The 23,112-nt window shown below is 43.3% G+C and overlaps 2 protein-coding genes across 2 annotated transcripts in view; both read left to right on the top strand.

Annotated features, from left to right (window-relative positions):
- Window positions 1–873: 873 nt before the first annotated feature.
- LOC144890764 (uncharacterized) lies at window positions 874–17,750 on the top strand. Its single transcript, XM_078772574.1, has 8 exons — window positions 874–1,053; window positions 1,174–2,594; window positions 3,193–3,529; window positions 7,012–7,223; window positions 7,439–7,539; window positions 13,097–16,566; window positions 16,720–16,943; window positions 17,107–17,750. The coding sequence occupies exons 1-8, from the start codon at window positions 874–876 to the stop codon at window positions 17,639–17,641; spliced, it is 6,480 nt and encodes a 2,159-aa protein (XP_078628700.1). The 3' UTR covers window positions 17,642–17,750.
- A 4,800-nt stretch (window positions 17,751–22,550) lies between these two features.
- LOC137421983 (protein SLC31A2) overlaps window positions 22,551–23,112 on the top strand; it is a 33,104-nt gene continuing 32,542 nt past the window's right edge. The window contains exon 1 of the mRNA XM_068108622.2: window positions 22,551–22,691. Coding sequence (XP_067964723.2) covers window positions 22,686–22,691 — 6 coding nt within the window. The 5' untranslated portion in view covers window positions 22,551–22,685. The remainder of the gene's footprint in view (window positions 22,692–23,112) is intronic.

The following is a 23,112-nucleotide window of genomic DNA, read 5'->3' as shown; positions in this document are numbered from 1 at the left end:
AAATGGCTCCAAAAGGTAAAATTAGCCAAAATAACTGAATTATATCATATAGTACCACTTTATATAGGTTTTATTGGGTGAGGAATTCAGTCGTGACATCCTTTTCGACATTCGCGGTCAACCCCTACTTTTTCGGTTGGTTCACCCCATAAGTCTGCCAAAACCACAAAAATCAGTTTGGGGGGAAAAAAATCATCCAACAGGCCTTTTTCTTACATATCATAATGCACTATATCCTGGCTAAATGCCAAAACGTTGATGTAGCCATATTTTGCTTATCTTTTTCTTCTTTATTTCCAGGTGTGTCGCTGTATTGCTGCGAACGTGTCCATGAAGTGAAGCTCTGAGCATTTCAACCTGCCTTCTGCAATGTCGAAACGAAAATCTGAAGAAATAAGGATTTGCATCATTTGCAAAGAGGGAGACTCTGTGAATAACAAACTTGTTGATAAACATGATATATCACTCGTGCGAGATCTAAAAGAAAGGGTTGTAGAGCGGGCTAGTCTAGGTGATGTGAACCTCAAATCGCTGGCAGATCATTTAAGTAGCTTGTCGGAGTCAGATTTACGTAATGTCTCTTATCACAGCAAGTGTCGCAAACCTCTTGCAAATAAGGCCAACTTAGAGATGTGTAGAAAACGCGCTCATTCCCAAACACCAACGTCTTCTCATGCATCCTCTACCTCCGATGTTGTGCCAATGGCTCCAAAACGTGGACGGCCACCCAAGACAGAGAAATCTGACGCAGCAATTAGGCCTCTAAGACAGAAAGGTTGTAAGGTGCTTCCGAAGGAAAAGAAATGTATGTTCTCCACATGTTCATTTTGTCCAAAATCATCACAAGGGCTGCATAGAGTAGTATCGGATTCTATGGGTCAACGACTTCTAGCAATCAAAGAGGCTACCGAGGATGACTTAGTCAGATCGAGTCTAGCTGAACTGTCGGACTCTGGAGATGCATCAGCATTAGAAAAGTACTACCATCGAGACTGTATCAGGGTTGCAGACAGACATGGCAAGGAACGGGGAGATAGCGATGCATATAGACATGTGAGAAATGTGTGTGATGCTGAGTTTGTTGTGTATGTGAGAGATTCCCTTAGTATAGATGACTGTGTCCTTAGCATGAATCAATTAAACAACTTTTACATCAACCTGTTGAAGGAGTAGAAAATTTATGAGGAGAGAAGTGACAATCACAAGAAGCACCTGAAGGAATTGATTGAACAGCATGTGCCAGAGGTTGAATTTGTTGAGCCTCCCAATCCTACTCACAGCCACAGAGTTATGAGGAAGAAGTCAGTGGGGCAAGCCGTTGAGTTTGCAACTGCAGACACAGATGCATGGGTTCTCATTGATCTATCTCGTGCCCTGAGGAAGGAGGTTCTCCGCGCAAGAGACTGGAAATTCACAGGCGACTGCAATAACTTTGAAAATCCCCCTATGCTAGAGTTTTTAATAATGCATATCATGTATGGCTCTGAAGCTAGAATAATCTCAGGACAGCGTGAAGCAGAAGTGAAGAAGAATGTGGATGTTGTGTGCCAGCTGATAGTGCAGAGCTCAAGAAGTCACAGACAAGTCAAGATGAAGACTTCTCATGGGTTCAAAAAAACAGTGGAAACCCCGCTCTCAATTGGCCTTCCCCTGGCAATTCATTCCCGTGTACGTGATCAAAACCTTGTCTCTACGTTGTCCACGGTGTACATAGGAAGTGACTACCAACACATACTCAATCTTCAGAAGAGGGTGGAGTTCGCAGTGCAGCAGCGGATGTTGTCAACTGGAGGGTACTGCTTCCCAGACTTTGTCAAACGAAATGTCCCTCTCTGGTTTGCTATAGACAACATTGACTTTCTAGAAAACACAGCATATGGACAGAACACCTTTCACGGGACGTTGCTGGTGCTCTTCCAGCGGGATGAAGATGGAGAACTCATCAATCAACCACTGCAGATCCCTGCCAAGCCCCCTCAGAAACCCCTCCAAATGCAAATCAATTACCGAGACGAGCTTGAGATCAAACTGACTCCAATCAGGTTCCCCAGTTACCCTTTCAGCCGGCGAGTGGACCTACTAAAAAAGTACTCGAAGTTCACCCACACGTGGGCATTAGCCAACCTACTCGCCAATACACCCCTGCCTAAGGCACCTGACACTGATGATGGTGGAGGAGATGCTGGAGATGCCACAGATGCTGCAGATGTTGGAGATTCCAGAAATGCTGCAGATGCTGGAGATGCCACAGATGCTGCAGATGTTGGAGATTCCAGAGATGCTGCAGATGTTGGAGATTCCAGAGATGTTGCAGATGTTGGAGATTCCAGAGATGCTACAGATGTTGGAGATTCCAGAGCTGCTGCAGATGTTGGAGATTCCAGATATGTTGCAGATGTTGGAGATGTCAGTGATGCTGCAGATGTTGGAGACAAAACCGAGATGATTTTAGAAGTAACAGAAAGAAAGGGGAAGAAAAGATTGAAGAAAGAAGACGTGATGCCAACTTGGGCAGCCACGCAGCACCTCCTCATAAAAAATCAGAATGGCTACCAGCTACCGACAAAAACCAATGTGGAAGTTGTGGCACCGCTGTTTCGAACATCTGCTCACCTTCGCTCCTTCATTCCTCTTTTCTCCCGCCTCTGGAACAAACGCCCTCACTCTCTTCAATCCCACTCCACCCTCCAGGTCTTTAAAACAGCTGTTCACCACCATCTCTTATCTTCCCCCATCCAAAACCTTGATCTTTTCTATCCCCGATAATTTCACCCCAATTCCACTTTTTGAAATACCAACTTCTGACCTGGAAGTCCTTGGTGTCCTTGTGTTTTATACTTCTCCCACCCCCCACCCCGCCACCCCTTCCCACGCCTCCTCCCCCCGAGCCCTCTCCCTCCCACACATCTCCCTACTCTCAAATGTTGTGTGCTCTCAAGTGTTTGTGTGCTTCCCATTCTCTTGTCTTCCGCTCCCTCTTTTTTATATTTTGTTTGTCTGGTTGATTTGTTTGTGAAGTAAATGTCAGCTCTTTCACGAGCCTCGATTCAGTATACAAAAAAAAAAAAAAAAAAAACCCACTGATTATGGTACTCTTTACAATGTTCTTTGTTTGGCACAAGACATATTGGCAGTGGTTGTTGGTCCTGAAAGAAGAACTCTGATCACTCTTGATCTCGACCTCTATCAAAGGGCACTTCAGCTGAAGGAGTCTGTCAAGAACAAGAACTGGGTCCTGAGGGCTGGACTTCTCCACGTCATTTTTGCTGTACTTCATGGACTTGGCAAAACATCAGAGGGGAGTGGCCAAGACACCGTAGCAGTAGACGCAGGTATCTATTCTTCAGCAGCGCTGAGAGGGATATACAGCGGCAAGAGCTACAAGCGAGGTGTGGAATACCACATCATGAATGCTCTCGCCATCCTCCTGCTTAAACTGGACGTCGTCATCGGAGAACTACCTCCAAGTGCGCTCAAGGGACTGTGTGTAGCATTGCGTAGAACCCTCCATGAGCGTGATCCAGAAATGGTATCCACCCACGAAGATGGATTGCTGGCTCAGCATTTATGTGTCAAAACTAATGTTTTGTAGTTGCACGGTATATCATGAGATGTGACATTTTTTTGTTTTCGCCACATTTTCACCCACCCAAATGACATTGACCATGACCTAGTTTATAACCTTATCATGACCTCGAATGTAAAAAAAGATGTCACCACTGAATTTCTCACCCAACAAAACCCACATGAAGTGGTACTATATGACATAGTTCAGTTATTTTGGCTGATTAAACTTTTTGGGGTCATTTATGACCCTGTGGTGACCTTGAGCCTATGACCTTGACCTCAGATCATCTTGTAAACATCATAATTGAACTCGGCGCCCCCAGAAACAACCCTATCCTAGACACCACGATCATGAAGCTAGCATGTCTAGGAGCCGAGATATAGATTTTGCAATTTTTGGGGGTTCCCCCCCCCCTAAAGGGCCCCCAATACCACAAAAGTTAGCGAACAAATTCAACCCCTAATTTTTCTGTTACTTTACCCCCAAAAGTTGACAAAACTGCAACAAAATCACTTTTGGCACAAAAATCGAGCGTCATGACATATCATAATGCACTATAACACCTATGCAGCACATGGATGAAATCTGATTCAGTCAGTTTATTGAATAGCTCATCAACTTGACAATAAAATGCAGGTCATTTGACAATGAAAAACAGTAAAATGCAGGTCATTTGACAAAGAAAAACAGAAAAATGCAGGTAATTTCATGAAGAAAAACAGTATAATGCAGGTAATTTGACAAAGCAAAACAGTAAAATGCAGGTAATTTGATGAAGAAAAACAGTATAATGCAGGTAATTTGACAAAGAAAAACAGTAAAATGCAGGTAATTTGACAAAGGAAAACAGTAAAATGCAGGTAATTTGATAAAGAACAAGCGTTACGCCTAGGTCCCCCGTCGGTGAAGTGATGCGAGTTGACAAAGTGGAAGACGCAAGGCGGCCATCTTGGATTTTGACGTGGCGACCCAATTTTCAATAGCGTTCTCCCATATGCGTAGATACATGCACAAACCAGATTAGAAGTTAGTAGTTCGTTTATTTTTCAAGATATTTCGCTCACAAGGTTCAGACATATATATGGTGGCGGCCATCTTGGATTTTCACCTGGCGACCCAATTTTCAATAGCGTTCTTCCTTATGCCTTGATACAACCACACACCAGATTAGAAGTTGGTACTTCGCTTATTTTTCAAGATATTCTGCTCACAAGGTTCAGACATATATATGGTGGCGGCCATCTTAGATTTTGACGTGGCGACCCAAATTTCAATAGCTTTCTTCCTTATGCATAGATACACCCACACACCAGATTACCCACACACCAGATTATTAAAAGTTGGTACTTCGCTTATTTTTCAAGATATTCCACTCACAAGGTTCAGACATACATGGCGGCGGCCATCTTGGATTTTGATGTGGCGACCCAATTTTCAATAGTGTTCTTCCGTATGCGTAGATACACTCAGACACCAGATTAGAAGTTAGTAGTTCGTTTATTTTTCAAGATATTTCGCTCACAAGGTTCAGACATATATATGGTGGCGGCCATCTTGGATTTTCACCTGGCGACCCAATTTTCAATAGCGTTCTTCCTTATGCCTTGATACAACCACACACCAGATTAGAAGTTGGTACTTCGCTTATTTTTCAAGATATTCTGCTCACAAGGTTCAGACATATATATGGTGGCGGCCATCTTAGATTTTGACGTGGCGACCCAAATTTCAATAGCTTTCTTCCTTATGCATAGATACACCCACACACCAGATTACCCACACACCAGATTATTAAAAGTTGGTACTTCGCTTATTTTTCAAGATATTCCACTCACAAGGTTCAGACATACATGGCGGCGGCCATCTTGGATTTTGATGTGGCGACCCAATTTTCAATAGTGTTCTTCCTTATGCGTAGATACACCCACACACCAGATTAGAAGTTGGTACTTCGCTTATTTTTCAAGATATTCTGCTCACAAGGTTCAGACATACATGGCGTCAGACATACATGGCGGCGGCCATCTTGGATTTTGACGTGCGTTGCACCCACACACCAAATTAGAATTCGGTCCTTCGCTTACGCACGCACGTACGCACGCATGCACGCACGCACGCACGGACGGAGGGGAAAACCATAGTCCCCCTTTCACCCCGCAGTGCGACGGGGGAAAAAAACAGTATAATTCAGGTAATTTGACAAAGAAAAACAGTAAAATTCAGGTAATTTGACAAAGTAAAACAGTATAATTCAGGTAATTTGACAAAGAAAAACAGTAAAATGCAGGTAATTTGACAAAGGAAAACAGTAAAATGCAGGTAATTTGACAAAGGAAAACAGTAAAATGCAGGTAATTTGATAAAGAAAAACAGTAAAATGCAGGTAATTTGACAAAGGAAAACAGTAAAATGCAGGTAATTTGACAAAGGAAAACAGTAAAATGCAGGTAATTTGATAAAGAAAAACAGTAAAATGCAGGTAATTTGACAAAGGAAAACAGTAAAATGCAGGTAATTTGACAAAGGAAAACAGTAAAATGCAGGTAATTTGATAAAGAAAAACAGTAAAATGCAGGTAATTTGACAAAGGAAAACAGTAAAATGCAGGTAATTTGACAAAGGAAAACAGTAAAATGCAGGTAATTTGATAAAGAAAAACAGTAAAATGCAGGTAATTTGACAAAGGAAAACAGTAAAATGCAGGTAATTTGACAAAGGAAAACAGTAAAATGCAGGTAATTTGACAAAGGAAAACAGTAAAATGCAGGTAATTTGATAAAGAAAAACAGTAAAATGCAGGTAATTTCACAAAAAAAAAAACCCAGTAAAATTCAGTTAGGAGCCACCGAGTTGTTCACAAGCACATAATGACTCCCATTCCATTCCTCGGTATTCTTGATGCAATGTACATGTATTTAATTATGTTTTTGCTACTTCAAGCCATTTATTGTTTGCCACCTGCAAAAATTTGGGATCATTATAATTCATTATTTATTTATGTGGAAAGTGCCAGCTGCAGCTGAACGTGCATTGTTTTAATTTGTATGCTGTATACACAGTCTATATAGTACATACTTGGCTTTTATCGTGGAATTTCACTGCTTCTGGCTTTGTACCCCACTATGTTGTTGTGGAAGTCCCACTATGTACAACCCACCCACTATGTCCCACTATGTCCCACTATGTCCCACTATGTCCCACTATGTACAACCAAGTCCCACTATGTACAACTATGTTGGTGTGGAAATAATGTGCAACTTTGTCCAGAGTGGACACAGCTGCCTGCAGAAGCTGTGCAGTGATGCCTAAATTTGTGCCACCACTGACTTTCGTGGGCACATTTATCTACGAGGTCGTGCTGCCCAGGTTGACTTACAGGTGTGGTTTGATATTTGATTGTCCTTCTCATAGCCTAAGCCTAAATAGACTTCCCCATTAGGCAGTGGGGATCCTTTACACTGGACAAGGGGCCCATTTATCGCTTTGTCGAGGTTCGAAGCCATGCTGTTGGAGACCTGCTGTACTTGTACTCCGATAGATCCAAGTCTCGAGCATGGGATCGTTACCTGCTTGTGTCTGTGGACGAGTCTGCAAGTTTGCTGGCTCTCAACTTCGATGCTCATCGTACCGTGTACGACAATCTGCGTGTTACAAGGTACCCACGTGGACCATACCTGCCATCAGGCATCCGCACAAAGGTTCCTGTGATGATTCTCTCTGCGATGAAGGTGACTTGGAGGGGCCACGTATTGCTCCCCCTGATCCACTTTACATACCTCCCATTCTCTCAACCCAGCTGAATGGGTTCTTACATTAAGTACTCCTCCAGCTATTTTCCCCTTTTTGCTTGGTCATCCCTGTGATATCCAGGTTCAATGCCATTGTGATGGAAGCACAGCCACCACGTCACCTCCTATTAGGAGGTCAGCACGTTCACTCCCCGAACACTTCGATAACTACGTTCTTGATGGGTGAGTGGTTGCATATGTGTCAATGGGGCAGAATAATCCCCATATGACTGAGGAGAGTCTATCCAGTGATGGCGCCTTACTTAACCTGGCATCGTCAGTCTTGTACATCTTCAGGCACAGGTACAAGTACTGTTCTGGTTTTTTTGTCATGTTCCAGCAATGCAGTATCTACCATATAAAACAGTGTGTGTGTGTGTGTGTGTGTGTGTGTGTGTGTGTGTGTGTGTGTGTGTGTGTGTGTGTGTGTGTGTGTGTGTGTGTGTGTGACTGTCCCCCTTCATAAGGTTAGGTTTCAAATGCTTTGAGTAGTGCTTTAGGAGGGATTTGAGTGTGGGGTTAAGGGGCAATCTTTGAACACGACTGTGTGTCCACCGGTTAAAAGACCTAAAATATTCTGAGGACCCAAAAAACCCCAAAGACCCAGAAAACCCAATGGACTGCAAACACTCAAAACACCCAAAGACCCTTTAGACTTTAGACTTTAGACTCAAAATACCCTTTAGACTTTAGACTGTTAAAGACACAAAGGATCATGAAGACCCAGAAGGCTCCAAGGACCCAGAAGACCCCAAGGACTCTGAACATCCGAAATACTCGGAAGACCCAAAATACCCCAAAGACCCAAAATACACAAAAGACACAAAATACTCCAAATACCCAAAAGACTGAAAAGACCCTGAAGACCCAATGGTCCCCAAAGACCCTGAAGATGCAAAAGACCCCAAGGATCCAAAAGACCCAAACAACCCCACATACCCAAATGACAAAGAGGACCCAAAAGACCCCAAGGACTCTGAAGACCCCCAAGGACTCTGAAGATCCAAAATACCCTGAAGATCCAAAAGCCCGAAAAGCCCAATGGACCCCAAACACCCAAAATACCCTGAAGACCCAAAAGACCCTGAATACCCTGAAGACTGTAAAGACACCAAATACCCTAAGACCCCAAATTTTGGTAAGACCCAAATACCCAAAAGACCCTAACACCCAAAAGGACTCTGAGGACCCAAAAGACCTCAAGGACCCAGAAGACCCAATGGACCCCAATCACCCAAAATACCCGAAGACCCAAAATACCCTGTAGACTGTTAAAGACACAAAATACCATTAAGACCCAAAAGACTCCAAGGACTTTCAAGACCCAAAATACCCTGAAGACCCAAAATACCCCTAAGAATCAGAAGACCCCAAGGACTCTCAAGACACAAAAGTCCCCAAATACCCCAAAGACAGAAAAGTCCTTGAAGAACCAATGGACCCCAAAGACCCCAAAAACCCAATTGACCTTGAAGACCGTTAATGACCCCGAAGACCCAAAAGACCCCAAAGACTCTTAAATATCCAAAAGACCAAAAAAAAAAAAAACAAGACACTGAAGACCCCAAATTCCCCAAAGACCCATAAAGACCCCGAAGACCCAAAAGACTGTAAAGACCCCAAGACCCTTAAATACCCAAAAGACCCTAAAGACCCAAAATACACCAAATACCCTTAAAGACCCAAAATACCATGAAGACCCAAAATACCATGAAGACCCAAAATACCCTGAAGACTTAAAAGACCCCAAAGACCCTTAAATATCCAGAAGACCCAAAATACCCCAAATACCCAAAATACCCCAAAGACCACAAGACCCTTAAAGACCCAAAATACCACAAAAAACCAAAAGGCCCTGAAGACCCAAAATTCTCCAAAGACCCATAAAGACACCGAAGACCCAAAACACTGAAAAAACCCCAAGACCCATAAGACCCATAAAGACCCTGAAGCCCCAACACACTGAAAAGACCCCAAGACCCTTAAAGACCCAAAAGACGACGAAGACCCAAAAGACCCCAAATACCCTAAATAACCCAAAGACCCCAAGTACCCTAAATAACCCAAAGACCCAAAAACCCAAAAGACCCTGAGGATCCAAAGATCCTTGAAGACCCAAAAGACCATGAAGACGAAAAATACCCCAAAGACCCAAAAGACCCTTAAATACCTCAAGGACTGAACATATCCCAAAGACCCTTAAAGACCCAGAAGACCGAACAGACCCCGAAGACCCAAAAACACAAAAGACCCAGAAGACCGAAAAATCACAAATACTCAAAATACATCAAAGACCACAAAGACCCCAGAGACCCAAAATATCCCAAAGACCCTTAAAGACCCAAAACACCCCAATGACCAAAAAAAATCAAAAAGACCCAGAAGCCCAAAAAGTTCCTGAAAACCCAAAATACCCTGAAGACCCTTAATGACCCCACATAACCAAACAATCCAAAAGACCCTTAAAGACCCTAAGGACCCAGTGGAACCAAAACACCCAAATTACCCCAAATTCCCAAAATACGTCAAAGACCTAGATGACTGAAAAGACCCGAGGACCCCAACGATGCGGAGCACCCAAAAGACTCAAATGACCTAAAATATCCCGAAGACAAAAATGAACCAGAATATCCCAAGGATGCAAAAGAGCTTGAGCACCCAAAATACCTAAATGAACCAGAGGACGCAAAAGACCCTTAGGACTCTGAAGACCCCAAAGAAGAGTATTCATGTCTCTTACATTGGAATTATAGACGGTGGCTTGCAAACCGAGCCTCAAGGTCGGCATACGGAAGCGGTTTTGTTTTTAATTACAATAAATACACGGCAGCGTAGGGAGGTGAAATTATCTGAACGTGACGTGCAAAGTGCGCAGAGTAAACCGAGTGTTAATTTACGTCTGAAGGATGTCAATCCAAAAGACCAAAAATACCCTGAGGACCCAATGGACCCCGAAGCCCCAAATTACCCCAAAGACCCAAAATACCCCAAAGACCCAGATGACCGAAAAGACCCGAGGACCCCAAAGATCCAGAGGACCCAAAAAACTCAAATGACCCAAAAGACCCTGAGGACCCAAATGACGCAGAGGACACAAAAGACCCAAAAGATCCCAAGGATGCAAAAGAGCTTGAACACCCAAAAGACCCAAAAGACCCTGAGGACTCCAAAGACCCAAAAGAAGAGTAATTATGTCTCTTACATTGGAAATGTAGACGGTGGCTTGCGAACCGAGCCTCAAAGTCAAGGTCGGTGAATGGAAGCATTTTTTTTTTTATCACAATAAATACAAGGCACAGGGAGGTGAAATTCGCTGAACGTGATGTGCAAAGTGCGCAGAGTAAACCGAGTGTTCATTCACGTCTATAGGATGTCTAATAGCCGGCAGAGCCGGTGTTGTGAATGAACGCGTATGTATTATGTTGAAAAGCCAGATTTTGCTGGATCCTTTGAGAATTTCGAAGCTTTGACGCACCAAATCGCTCAATGGAGGCCGCCATCTTGCGGATGCGGAAGTATGCACAACAAATTTTTAAAAGTTCAATAGGAGTTTGTTTCACCCATCTTTTTTTGATTCACAATCTTATGCACCTCTAATTTGTAATTAAATTAGTTTAAGACCAACCTCGTTCCCCGGGCCCGCACAGGCCCTGGTTATCTTCAACGAAAATCGTCACCAAACAACGGAACCAATGAGATTCGATCATTTCAAAAAATATTTCAAAAAAGCTTATTACAGTTTCGGAGGCTGAAAACGGCGTCAAATATTCTAAAATTGACGAAGAATTATTTTTTAGAAATCTCGCAGCGGTAGGGGATAGTTTTTCGCGGCCGGAAATATCCGAAGTTGAGACGGAATTCACCGAATTAAACAAGAAGTAAATTATATAAATTTTAATCTCATCCAGAATGCAAATGGTGTCATTTTGAACGAGGTACGGTACCTACTACACCTACCTACTACCAACTACCTAACCCACTGATGCCATAGTGATGGGTAAAATAGTGGCAAGAGGTTTTGGCTTCGCCGGCTCATTGCGGCTTTGCAGTCGTGTCATATTAAATAAAGAAGATACAAGCACACCTGTCACTAGGCCCAGGCTTCAGACTTTGGCGTGCTCACGCGGCTGCACCATCAAATAAACTGTTCCAACCCATCATATTTGACGGGCTTTATACTAGTTATTTAATAGTTGACTTAATTTTATTGCCGTTTATTCCCAATTTTTTACATTTCTTCTACGTTTTCATATATCGTATGTGCATGTTGACTTATAGCCGGCGAAGCCGGTGTTGTCAATAAACGAGTACGTATTATGTTGAAAACCTGATTATGCCTTGGCTCGAGAATCCGAAGCGCAGTGGGCACAGCCATCTTGCGGAGGCGGAAGTATGCATAACAAATTTAAAACGTTCATTAGGAATTTCTTTCACCCGTCGTCGTTTGATTCACAATCTTATGCACCTCCGATGTATTAATGAAATAATTTAAGACCAACATCGGCCCGCACGGGCCTGGTTATCTTCAACAAAACGCGTCACCAAACACCGGACCCAATGAGAGTCGAGCATTTGCAAAAATATGTCTAAAATGAAATCACTCACTGGATGGAGTGCTGGAGACAGCCATCGACCGGATGCGGAAGTTTGCATAAAACAAATGCGAAAAAGTTCAATAGGAGCTTGTTTCACCCGTCGTTCTTTGATTCATAATCTAATAAAACCTCTCATTAGTAATTAAAATACGTTAAGACCAACCTCGTTATCTTCAACGAAAGTCGTCATCAAACACCAGAACCAATTATTATTACGCGTTTTGGACAGTGAAAACGGCGTCAAATATTCTAAAATTGACGAAGAATTATTTTTTAGAAATCTCGCGGCCGTACGGGATAGTTTTTCACGGCCAGAAATATGGTATAAGCGGTTTACATATTTAGTTTAGCAATACGGATAGTTTTTCACGGCCGGAAATATCCGAAGTTGAGATGGAATTCATAGTAAGGGAAACATATGAAAATCTGTTAACTAAATTGTTACCAAAAAATTTCTTCACCAATATGTTTGTAAAGGTGTGTAATAACATGTGTTAAAATGTTGAAGGTCAACTCCCGTGGGAAACCCAGAAAAAAAGCTGTTGAATTCGGGTACCGAAAAATTATTTTCGAGAATTTTTTTTTTTTTAAATCGGCCCTTAAGTAACTTATGAGGGGTCAAATAAGGGTTTTTCATGATTCTGAGTTGATTGTTAACATTTATATTTCACCACAGACACTCCTTTGTGGAAAAATAATTTCTAAATATATCTCATTTTCTACTTTGCAGGACATGGAGTCTAGCAATATGGATGAAGACGTTACTCCACCTGTGCTCAATTGCTTCATCTGTGCACGCTCGGATACACCAGCTGAAAGGCTCATACAGGCAACTCCAAAGGGATACTCAACTTTATTGAAACAAGCAGAAACTGTCGAAAATGTTACTGTTGTGGAACGTATGAAGGAGGCTCAAAAGGAAGGAAAACTGAGGTACCACCAGAAGTGTAAAAATGATCTGTACAACAACTTTGTTGCAACCACCAAGAAGTCAGCTCAAGCATCAAAGGCAGAGAAAGAGTCATCAAAGTTGAAGAGAAGACGCACTACTTGTGAGTTCAGTTCATCAACTGGCTGCAGTTCTAGAAGATCACAGTCAGTTGACCTCCTGTATAAGGATGTATGCATTCTTTGCAACCAACCAGCCCAGCTCTACAAAAATAATCCAGCACAAGCTAGAAAGAAATACAGAGTGCCAGATAATTTGACTGCAGATACACTGAAGGCAAGCTTGCTGAAGACAGCACGGAGTCGCGGGGATGACTGGGGCACTGAAGTCACTGGATGCCTGGAAGGGATCAACGACTTGGTAGCAGAAGAAACACTGTACCATTTGCGATGCAAACTTATGTTTGCGAGAGGTGACAGTTTGTCCAAGACTGATGAGGAAGGAAAAAGGAAGAGAGGACAGAGGAGTATTGATGAGGAGCGAGAGGCAGTTTTTATTGAATTCTGCGAATGGTTAGACTCAGAATTAGAGCATGGGGTAATGAACATGGACCAAGTCCATGAAAAGCTGCAGGAGTTTGATCAGTCACCAGAGAAGAGCCTTTCTTATTCAAAGCATTGGCTAAAGATAAAACTTCTAGAGAAATACGAAGACACCTTGTATTTCACAACACAGGAAAGAAGGGAAGATGTACTCTGTCTCAAAGATGGCACCGACAATATTCTGCGAGAGCATCATGCTAATCTTGACCATGGAGATGAGAAGACTCAGATCATAAAGACGGCACTCAAGTTCATATCCAATGATATTGCCTTGATTGATTTAGGTCCAAAGTCATACCCCACCACACACAGTATGACTGACATCGATAGTCAGCTGACACTTGTTCCTGCAAGCCTTCAGATGTTCTTGAGACCGATTGTCAAGACAGACGAAAGAGTTGCCGTTTGGGGGCAGAATTTTATTAAGGCCTGTCGACCTCGGTCTGGAGTATTGCCACACCAAATGGGGCTTGCCATACAACTTGATCATAGATTTGGGTCAAAATGGATGCTCAACAAGTTCCACCGGCTGGGATACACTGAGTCTTACACGGAGACACAAAACTACAAATACTGCTTCCTTAATAGTAGGAGTGGAGATGATGTTCCAGATACTTCTGGCACTCTTGACACCATTGTGGAGGAAACCGATGAACAGATCAATGATGAGGTTGCGGTTGATGCTGCGCTTGAGGATCAATCAGTGATGACAGCCAAAGTGCCAGCCAGTGAAAGTGAATTGTCAAGTAATGATCAGGTGGTCTTTATGGAGGTTGGGGAAACAAACAATGCAGTCACTCAGTTTGTTGGAGACAATATAGATTTAAACATTGTCTCTATTCACGGAAACACTCCCTTTCACTCAATGGGTTGGATCGAAGTCACCTCTCCGGCACCACCTTTGCCAGATCCACAGACAACAGCAGCTTTCCCCCGGGTGAAGTTGAAGGCACTCGACAAAGCTAAGATCCTGAGAGGAACTGAAGTAAAGATTATTCCATTTACGAACAGGAAACAGATAGGAACGAACGCGATCATGTTTCTCCCCCTCGCTGAGCTTTCCTCCTACCTGGCTCATGATCAGCCACTCCTCACTCCAGGTGACACACTCTGGGCAGCGGGGTGGGTGATCAAAGCCAACGATACTGAGTTCCCACACTCCAACTGGAATGGCTGGATGAAGAGAATCCATGCTAATGATGCAAAGCAGAGCACACAGATCGAGTTCCTCCCAGTTATTGAAGGAGACCCTAATGACCTCAACACCATCTTCACCACTCTGAAAGAGTGCATACGGCGCGCTGGGGTCGCTATAGTGACCTTTGATCTTCCGATTTGGCTGAAGGCTGTGAATATAATAAAGCAGGCAAATCTACCCGTCATTCCCAGGTTGGGTGGTTTTCACCTGCTGAAGTCTTATCTTGGATCAATGGGTAACATCATGGAAGATTCTGGACTACTAGATGTGATCCAGTTGATCTATCCTGGAAGTACGACAGCCAACCACATCATGGATGGAGGATGTTTTGACAAGGCAATCCGTGTTCACCTCCTCATCGATGCAGCCATCTATCAACACATCATGAAACTTGCCTTCACTGAGGAGGAGCGTGGTGACATGAAGACCTTCATGGAGAAGGTGGCTGATGGGAAGATGGGAGCCAGACACTCAGACCCAGTAGTGCCAGTGTTTGAGCAAAGGTTTGAAGAAACCTTCAAACGACTCGCAAAAGGAGGAAGAACACCTGCACTCTGGGTGGAGTACCACCACATGGTAGATGTGATCAAGGTCTTTATCAGAACCGAGCGACTTGCAGACCACAATGGGCATCTGTCCTGCATTGTTACCAAGATGCTTCACATCTTTGCCGCTGCAGGCCATCATCAGTATGCCAAGGGCGCACGGCTGTACTGTCAACTCATGAAGGAACTAGAAACTTTGCCTGCTTACAAAGACACCTTAGAACGTCTCACTGCCCACGGGAACCACGTTGTCCGTTACTCAAGTCATGAGTGGTCCGGCACATGGTGTGACATTTGCATTGAGCAGACATTAATGAAGGCAGCCAAGTCACAAGGTGGACTGAGCAGAGGAAGAATGAGAAACAGTTTTTCTGGCCACAAATGCTGGGTGCTCACCCTCAGTCACCTGTCTGATGTCAACCGGCGGATGGAGGAGGACGTCAGTAAACATGTTCCAGTCCACAGAGACCTTGCCAAGACACAGATGAAGCGAGATGCAGAGGCAGTTGAACTTGTCCTAAAATGGTTTGAGGAGATCAAGCCATTCGACAACGATAGAGACAAGGAGTTGCTCGTGTCTTTCTCAACAGGATTCACAAGCACTGGAGATGACGCAGTCAATGCTGAGAGAGCAGGTGAAGTTGGGATGGAGATGCAGATCAAGCTGGATGGACAGTCAGTGACGTCGACCATGGATGTCAAGTCAAAGATAAAAGCCCTGTCATCACGAAGAAAATTTCCCTTGGTCAACGAGAAAAAGATTCACCTTGACTCACTAAAGTTGTTCAACCGACTGATCATTTTCGCCCAGCGGGATATGACAGTTGAGACAAGCTTACAGTATGAGCTGACTCCCTTCCCATTGTCCCTGTTCAGCAACAAAGATCAGAAGATGAACAAGGCAAACAAGGCAGACTTTTCAAATACAAGCCTGAAGGCGTTAACTGATCCACTTGACTTGACTAACCAACCCTGCTGCACCCTCGTAATTGATGGCGGATGGCTTGTCTACATGGTGAAGTGGGAACAACGTCAGACCTGGCAGGAGATCGCCAACAGTTACCTGAGCTACGTGCAGTATCTGGGCCGCTGCTCCCAGAAGATCATTGTGGTCTTTGATGGCTACAGCAGATCACCAAAAGATCACGACCACATCCGGCGTACCAAGAATTCCTGCTGTAATCTCCAGATTCGACCGGATATGTCCAACTGGACCCCAAGAGCAAAGTTTCTGGACAACACTCATAACAAGAGTGAGCTCATCCACCTTCTCTCTTCAACCTTCCGAAAACATCACATCACTGTGGAGCAGTGTGACAATGATGCTGACACTTCAATTGTGAGAGAGGCATTGGCTGCTGCTTCAGATGGCTCTGTTGAGGTCAGTACCATTTGTGTCTTCAGTTAGTATAACTATTGGATGGAGCCCGGGTGCTGATGGGGTAATTTAAAAATAAGAGAATTCACACTGTTGAAAAGTTAAATCTGTTCTTGAACGGTTCATTATGCTTTGTACATGTTGTTATATTTTCAGGTGCGGGCAGAAGATGCAGACGTGCTGGTAATGCTGGTGCACCATAGCTCAGACAGCCACCATCCACTCTTCTTAACCACATCAAACGGCTCTTATGACGTCCGAAAGATCAAAGAATCTCTCTCCGAAACACAGAAGAGCTACCTGCTCTTCTGTCACGCCTTCACGGGGTGTGATACGGTTTCTGCAATCGCTGGTCATGGGAAAACAACTCTATTTGCCAGGTAATAATGATAATACTACTATTACGTCGGCAAATAATACTAATACTAATAATAATAATAATTATAATCATTGTCATCATAGTATAAATGTTAAAAATAATAATTATTTTATTTCTGTTTTACATTATACTTTACTTGACATAGACCTGGTGCTTTTTTAAAGGTTTTGCGAAGGGGACGCGGCTGAGTACATCGACATCTTCCTTGACACAGAAGCCACCAAGGAAACAGTGATTCAGGCTGGTACTGCGATTTTCAAGTACATTTACCATGGACGAGATACTACATTGGGTGAAATTCGGTACAACATGTTCTCAAGGAAGGCAGCGGCAGGAGTGATCAAACCAGAGACTCTACCTCCAACAGAGGGTGCAGCTGCACAACATTCACTCCGTGCCTACCTGCAGACCCGGGACTGGATCCTTCTACAGAGCATGTCTCTGAACCCCAGTGACTATGGATGGACAATAGGTGTGCATGGGTATGAGCCAGTTCCAACACTGGACCCCACGGCTCCTGAGGAGCTATTGCAGTTCACGAGCTGTAATTGTCATGGAGATTGCAGCAACCGGCGATGCAGCTGCAAGAAGAATGGGGTCACGTGCATCTCGGCCTGTGGAGTCTGTAATGGCATTACATGCAGAAACTGCAGTCATGATGTTGTTGAGTCTGAAGAAGACATCGACAATGACTGTTGAAACTTCTGACATTGTGAATGAGAAATAACTCTTGAGTATTATATATGTATGTGAAATAAAAGCTACTTTGTGTGTAAATGTAAAAGTGAAAATATAAATGTTAACAATCAACTCAGAATCATGAAAAACCCTTATTTGACCCCTCATAAGTTACTTAAGGGCCGATAAAAAAAAAAAAAAATTCTCGAAAATAATTTTTCGGTACCCGAATTCAACAGCTTTTTTTCTGGGTTTCCCACGGGAGCTGAACTTCAACATTTTAACGCATGTTATTACACACCTTTACAAACATATTGGTGAAGAAATTTTTTGGTAACAATTTAGTTAACAGATTTGTGAAATATCTCATAAAATGCCCTTACTATCACCGAATTAATCACTGCAAGCTAACGTCTTCTGGTGGACGAAGCTGCCGTGCCCGGAGAGTCAGAGAACCAGCCTTGGCGCCTGACAGCGACTGAAGTTAGAAGACTACACACTTACTGTGAAAACGTATGTTAAGCCCAGTTAAAAATAGGCCTGAAGCTAGCACATCGTATAGTTACTTCCTTAAGCTTCTTGTGACATTTATTGTATTGTATGCAGGTATTGCCATCGGGGAGGACTGTCTGCTCTTCTCTTTTACCAAGTCTTACCAGGTACGGTACCTACTACACCTACCTACTACCAACTACCAACCTACCTACTACCAACTACCTAACCTACTGATGCCATGGTGATGGGTAAAATAGTGGCAAGAGGTATGCAGGTATTGGGGAGGACTGTCTGCTCTTCTCTTTTACCAAGTCTTACCATGTACGGTACCTACTACACCTACCTACTACCAACTACCTACCTACCTACTACCAACTACCTAACCTACTGATGCCATGGTGATGGGTAAAATAGTGGCAAGAGGTATGCAGGTATTGGGGAGGACTGTCTGCTGTTCTCTTTTACCAAGTCTTACCAGGTACGGTACCTACTACACCTACCTACTACCAACTACCTACCTACCTACTACCAACTACCTACCTACTACCAACTACCTAACCTACTGATGCCATGGTGATGGGTAAAATAGTGGCAAGAGGTTTTGGCTTCGCCGGCTCATTGCGGCTTTGCAGTCGGTACTAGTAGCCGGCGAAGCTGGTGTTGTCAATAAACGAGTACGTATTATGTTGAAAACCTGATTATGCCTTGGCTCGAGAATCCGAAGCGCAGTGGGCGCAGCCATCTTGCGGAGGCGGAAGTATGCATAACAAATTTAAAACGTTCATTAGGAGTTTCTTTCACCCGTCATCATTTGATTCACAATCATATGCACCTCCAATGTATTAATAAAATAATTTAAGACCAACATCGGCCCGCACGGGCCTGGTTATCTTCAACAAAATGCGTCACCAAACACCGGACCCAATGAGAGTCAAGCATTTGCAAAAATATTTCTAAAATGAAAGCGCTCAATGGTGGGCGCCATCGACCGGATGCGGAAGTTTGCATAAAACAATTGCGAAAAAGTTCAAGAGGAGTTTGTTTCACCCGTCGTTCTTTGATTCACAATCTAATGAAACCTCTCATTAGTAATTAAAATACGTTAAGACCAACCTCGTTATCTTCAACGAAAATCGTCATCAAACACCAGAACCAATGATATTCGAGCATTTGGGAAAAAAAATTTTTAAAAGCTTATTACGCGTTTCGGACGGTGAAAACGGCGTCAAATAATCTCACATTGACGAAAAATTATTTTTTAGAAATCTCGTGGCCGTCGGAGAACCGAATCAGCCAATCAGCGCCCTCGACACAGGACATCTTACCAGCGCCCTCGACACGTCTGCGACGCCGGGAACGAGGTTGGTGCAAAACAACCGAATAACGCGTAAGCATATACTGCTCGAAATAGTTCTCATCATATGCTCAAATTTCCTAAGCTAAATCGTCATTGCTTTGGGCACTGTTGTCTGTTACGGAGAAAGAAAAAGAACCGAAATGAAAGGAAAAATGGTACAACCTCTGGTACATGGTACAAAAAATGGTACACATTTACTGTGAAAACGTATGTTAAGCCCAGTTAAAAATAGGCCTTAAGCTAGCACATCGTATAGTTACTTCCTTAAGCTTCTTGTGACATTTATTGTATGCAGGTATTGCCATTGGGGAGGACTGTCTGCTCTTCTCTTTTACCAAGTCTTACCAGGTACGGTACCTACTACACCTACCTACTACCTACCTACCTACTACCAACTACCTACCTACTACCAACTACCTAACCTACTGATGCCATGGTGATGGGTAAAATAGTGACAAGAGGTTTTGGCTTCGCCGGCTCATTGCGGCTTTGCAGTCGGTACTAGTAGCCGGCGTTATGAATGAACGCGTATTATGTTGAAAAGCCAGATTTTGCTGGATCATTTGAGAATTTCGAAGCTTTGACGCACCCAATCGCTCCATGGAGGCCGCCATATTGCGGATGCGGAAGTATGCATAAACAATTGAGAAAAAGTTCAATAGAGGCTTTGGCTTCGCCGGCTCATTGCGGCTTTGCAGTCGGGTCATATTACTAGTTAACGAGAAATGTTAGTTAGCAAAGAGAGGTTTTTTTCCCAAGGAAAGTGTCCACACCAGTGTTAGTAGTTGTTGTTTTAAGGTGTGACGTCATCTGATGCCGTCCGGCATATGCTCGGTTGTGCCTTTGTTTTTATATGTTCTTCTTCTTCGTCGCCCATTTATTTGGACTCGGTGTGTATTAGGCAAGATTAAAAAAATGAGTTGGTGATCGTCCCCGCCCGACCCTACGAAACACACCCGACCCGAAACTTTTTTTATTTTTTATTTTGAAAAAAATCATTCAAAAACGATCTTTTCAGTCAAATTTGGCGCCGTTCTGCACCGCATGCGCAGTGCGTGCTGCGCAGAGCGTCGCAAGTGCCTCAGGCAACTTCACCCATTTTACGTTAGCCATTCATGGCGGCTATTGTGTGAGATTTTTCCCGCTGAAATCTGTATCGATTCGTGATAGAATCGGCTTGAAATGCCTATTGTGATCGCATCAATAGCCCGTGAGGGCTCTTCCAAGACGGTGAAGGACTGGTTTGCGTGCAATATCGAGTTGGATGTTACAATCTCGGACTTCTATGCAGAGTTCTCAGACGGCAAGTATGATGGGGATAGGGAGCCATTGCCTGACGATACACGCGGTACTTTTGTCAAAGTATTCGCCGGCCCCAGTAAAACTGACATGACGAAAGTTTCACCAGCTTGCAAAGTTTCTGATGTGACAAAGACTCTTGGCTCATCTATCTATAATTCCACTAATCTCTGTCTGTGTGTGTGTGTGTGTGTGTGTGTGTGTATGCGACCGCTGTTTCTCGACAACTACCGGTCCGATATACTTGAAACTTGCCAGGTATATTGCTGGGGACCCGAGGATGTGCCTTTTCAAGGTTTCATATTAATCGGACAATTACTTACCGAGCTATGTCCAAAAAACGATTCGACCAATCAGAGAGCAGCGAGCTATCGCGTGTGCCGAACGTGGCGAACACACTCTGCCTCGGACGGCACATTTGAGAGCGTATTCATTTATTTCACGTTGGCAAACTATGTTGGCGTTAAACTATGTTTTAAAACTAATTAAAACTACTTTGCGATTCATCGTAACTGCGATTCGTAACTGCCGTTCGCTTTGGCTTTGCGAATGGACCAAACCATTTCATGTAAATAGAGGGGGGGGATTGTCACCGTACTCGCAAGCCGTTCGCTTTGGACCAAACCATTTCATGTAAATAGAGGGGGGGGATATAATTTTAGATATATATATAGTACGGGCATGCCCTAGTTTCTCAAATTTGTGTTGGCTGCAGACACGGCCACGGATCACAGGATGGAACCCGATAGTCGACCAACTGTTTTTAGTGTCCTCATGAATGCTGCCCGTGATGATGCTTTTTGTACTTGGGTGCCAAGGTGCCAAGGGCATGGTGTTTATCTGTTTTTCCGATGTCATGGTGGATATACATGTACAGGTGTCTTGCCCTTTCGCTACCGAGCTCAGCTAGGACATTCAACATCATCCAAAATCACACAAACACTGTGTTTCATAGAGATTTGGGCAATGTCTGTAAATCTGTGAGATGAATGAAGAAATTAAATCATTTTGAGGAGAAAGGAGTCTTTATTTCATATTTTTCCATGTCAACAAAACTCAATGGAAAGTAGGAAAAAAAAATAAAAAATAAAAAATAAAAATAAAAACCTCCCTCCCTACCCGAACTTTTGAGAAAAAATGACGATCACCAACTCATTTTTTTTATCTTGCCTTACGTGAGCTCCGAATAAAACTCCAATCATTAATGACCCACTGTGGGTGGGGCCTCCAAATGCATATGTTCCGGGGTTTTAGCGCCTCTGTATGTTTATTTGTAATAAGAATAAAATCATTATTCACATCGATAAATGCGAAGAAAAAGCGAGCGTGGCCGAAATAAAAAAAATACGACAACAAACAACGCTACCAAAAGCCATTTTTATAGAACTATAATTGTGATGACAATGAGGTACGTCGCAGCTTCCGCCTGATCGCTGCAACGGCTTCAAGGCACTTGTTTCAATGAAGTTGCGTCACTCTCTGGAGTCTCAAGAGGGCCGCCTCTTGGCTTCACAATCGCTCGCCCAACCAACGCAGCTTATTATCCAGTGGTCAGTTGCGGAAAAAAACGTTTAAAGACACTATCGCGCACGACACCGCCATGACTATTCAGCGCAAATTAGAAAAAAACACGGAAGCAAGAACATGAATGTGTAAAGTGTATAAATAATCCTTCTCATAATTTTTTTTAGTCGAAATTTTTGAATTTGTCTCTTTATGTGCTTTAATAATAAAAACAAGAAACGCTTTCTTGTCGTAAAACTTTTGTGTTTGTCATCCGTGGCCTCTCCCTCTTTGTTGCCAGCGTGTCATGACATGTGAGCGGAGATCGTCACCGGATCTTAAAGTAAACCTAATGATGTGGTTTCCTTATTTTCAACCTCAATTCTACGTCAACTCATTGGCTCTTCCAAAATGCAGGTACATAAGTCAGGTTATAACGATATAAGTTTTTGGTGCTTGAAACCAAACTGTTTTGAAGTGATTCTTCACCATTGCATTGGGAGATAGGGCCAAAAACGATACATAGCAGGATATCTTAAAAAGTTGTGGACGTATTTGGACGAAACTTGGTGGAGATGTTGGGTGTCTGACAAGGACGATTCGATTCGATTTTGGTGAAGATCTGAATATGGATTCGGATATGAGAATTATTTACTTTTTATGTGATTCTTTACCATTGGGAGATCAGGTGAAAAGCGATATGTAACATATTTAAAAAAGTTATGTACGAGTTCGGAATTTGTTTTCATTCGCGATATCCCCGCTTGATTTAGGCGGAGGAGAAAGGAAAGATTGCGTGTCAATCACTGGTATTAAAAGTGGGCCCAAGACCCTGCCT

The sequence above is a fragment of the Myxine glutinosa genome, chromosome 2, assembly GCF_964187855.1.
Source record: "Myxine glutinosa chromosome 2, kmMyxGlut1.1, whole genome shotgun sequence".
NCBI lineage: Eukaryota > Metazoa > Chordata > Myxini > Myxiniformes > Myxinidae > Myxine > Myxine glutinosa.
The sequence above is the reverse complement of the archived record's forward strand: the minus strand, read 5'-3'. Positions and strand labels throughout refer to the sequence as shown.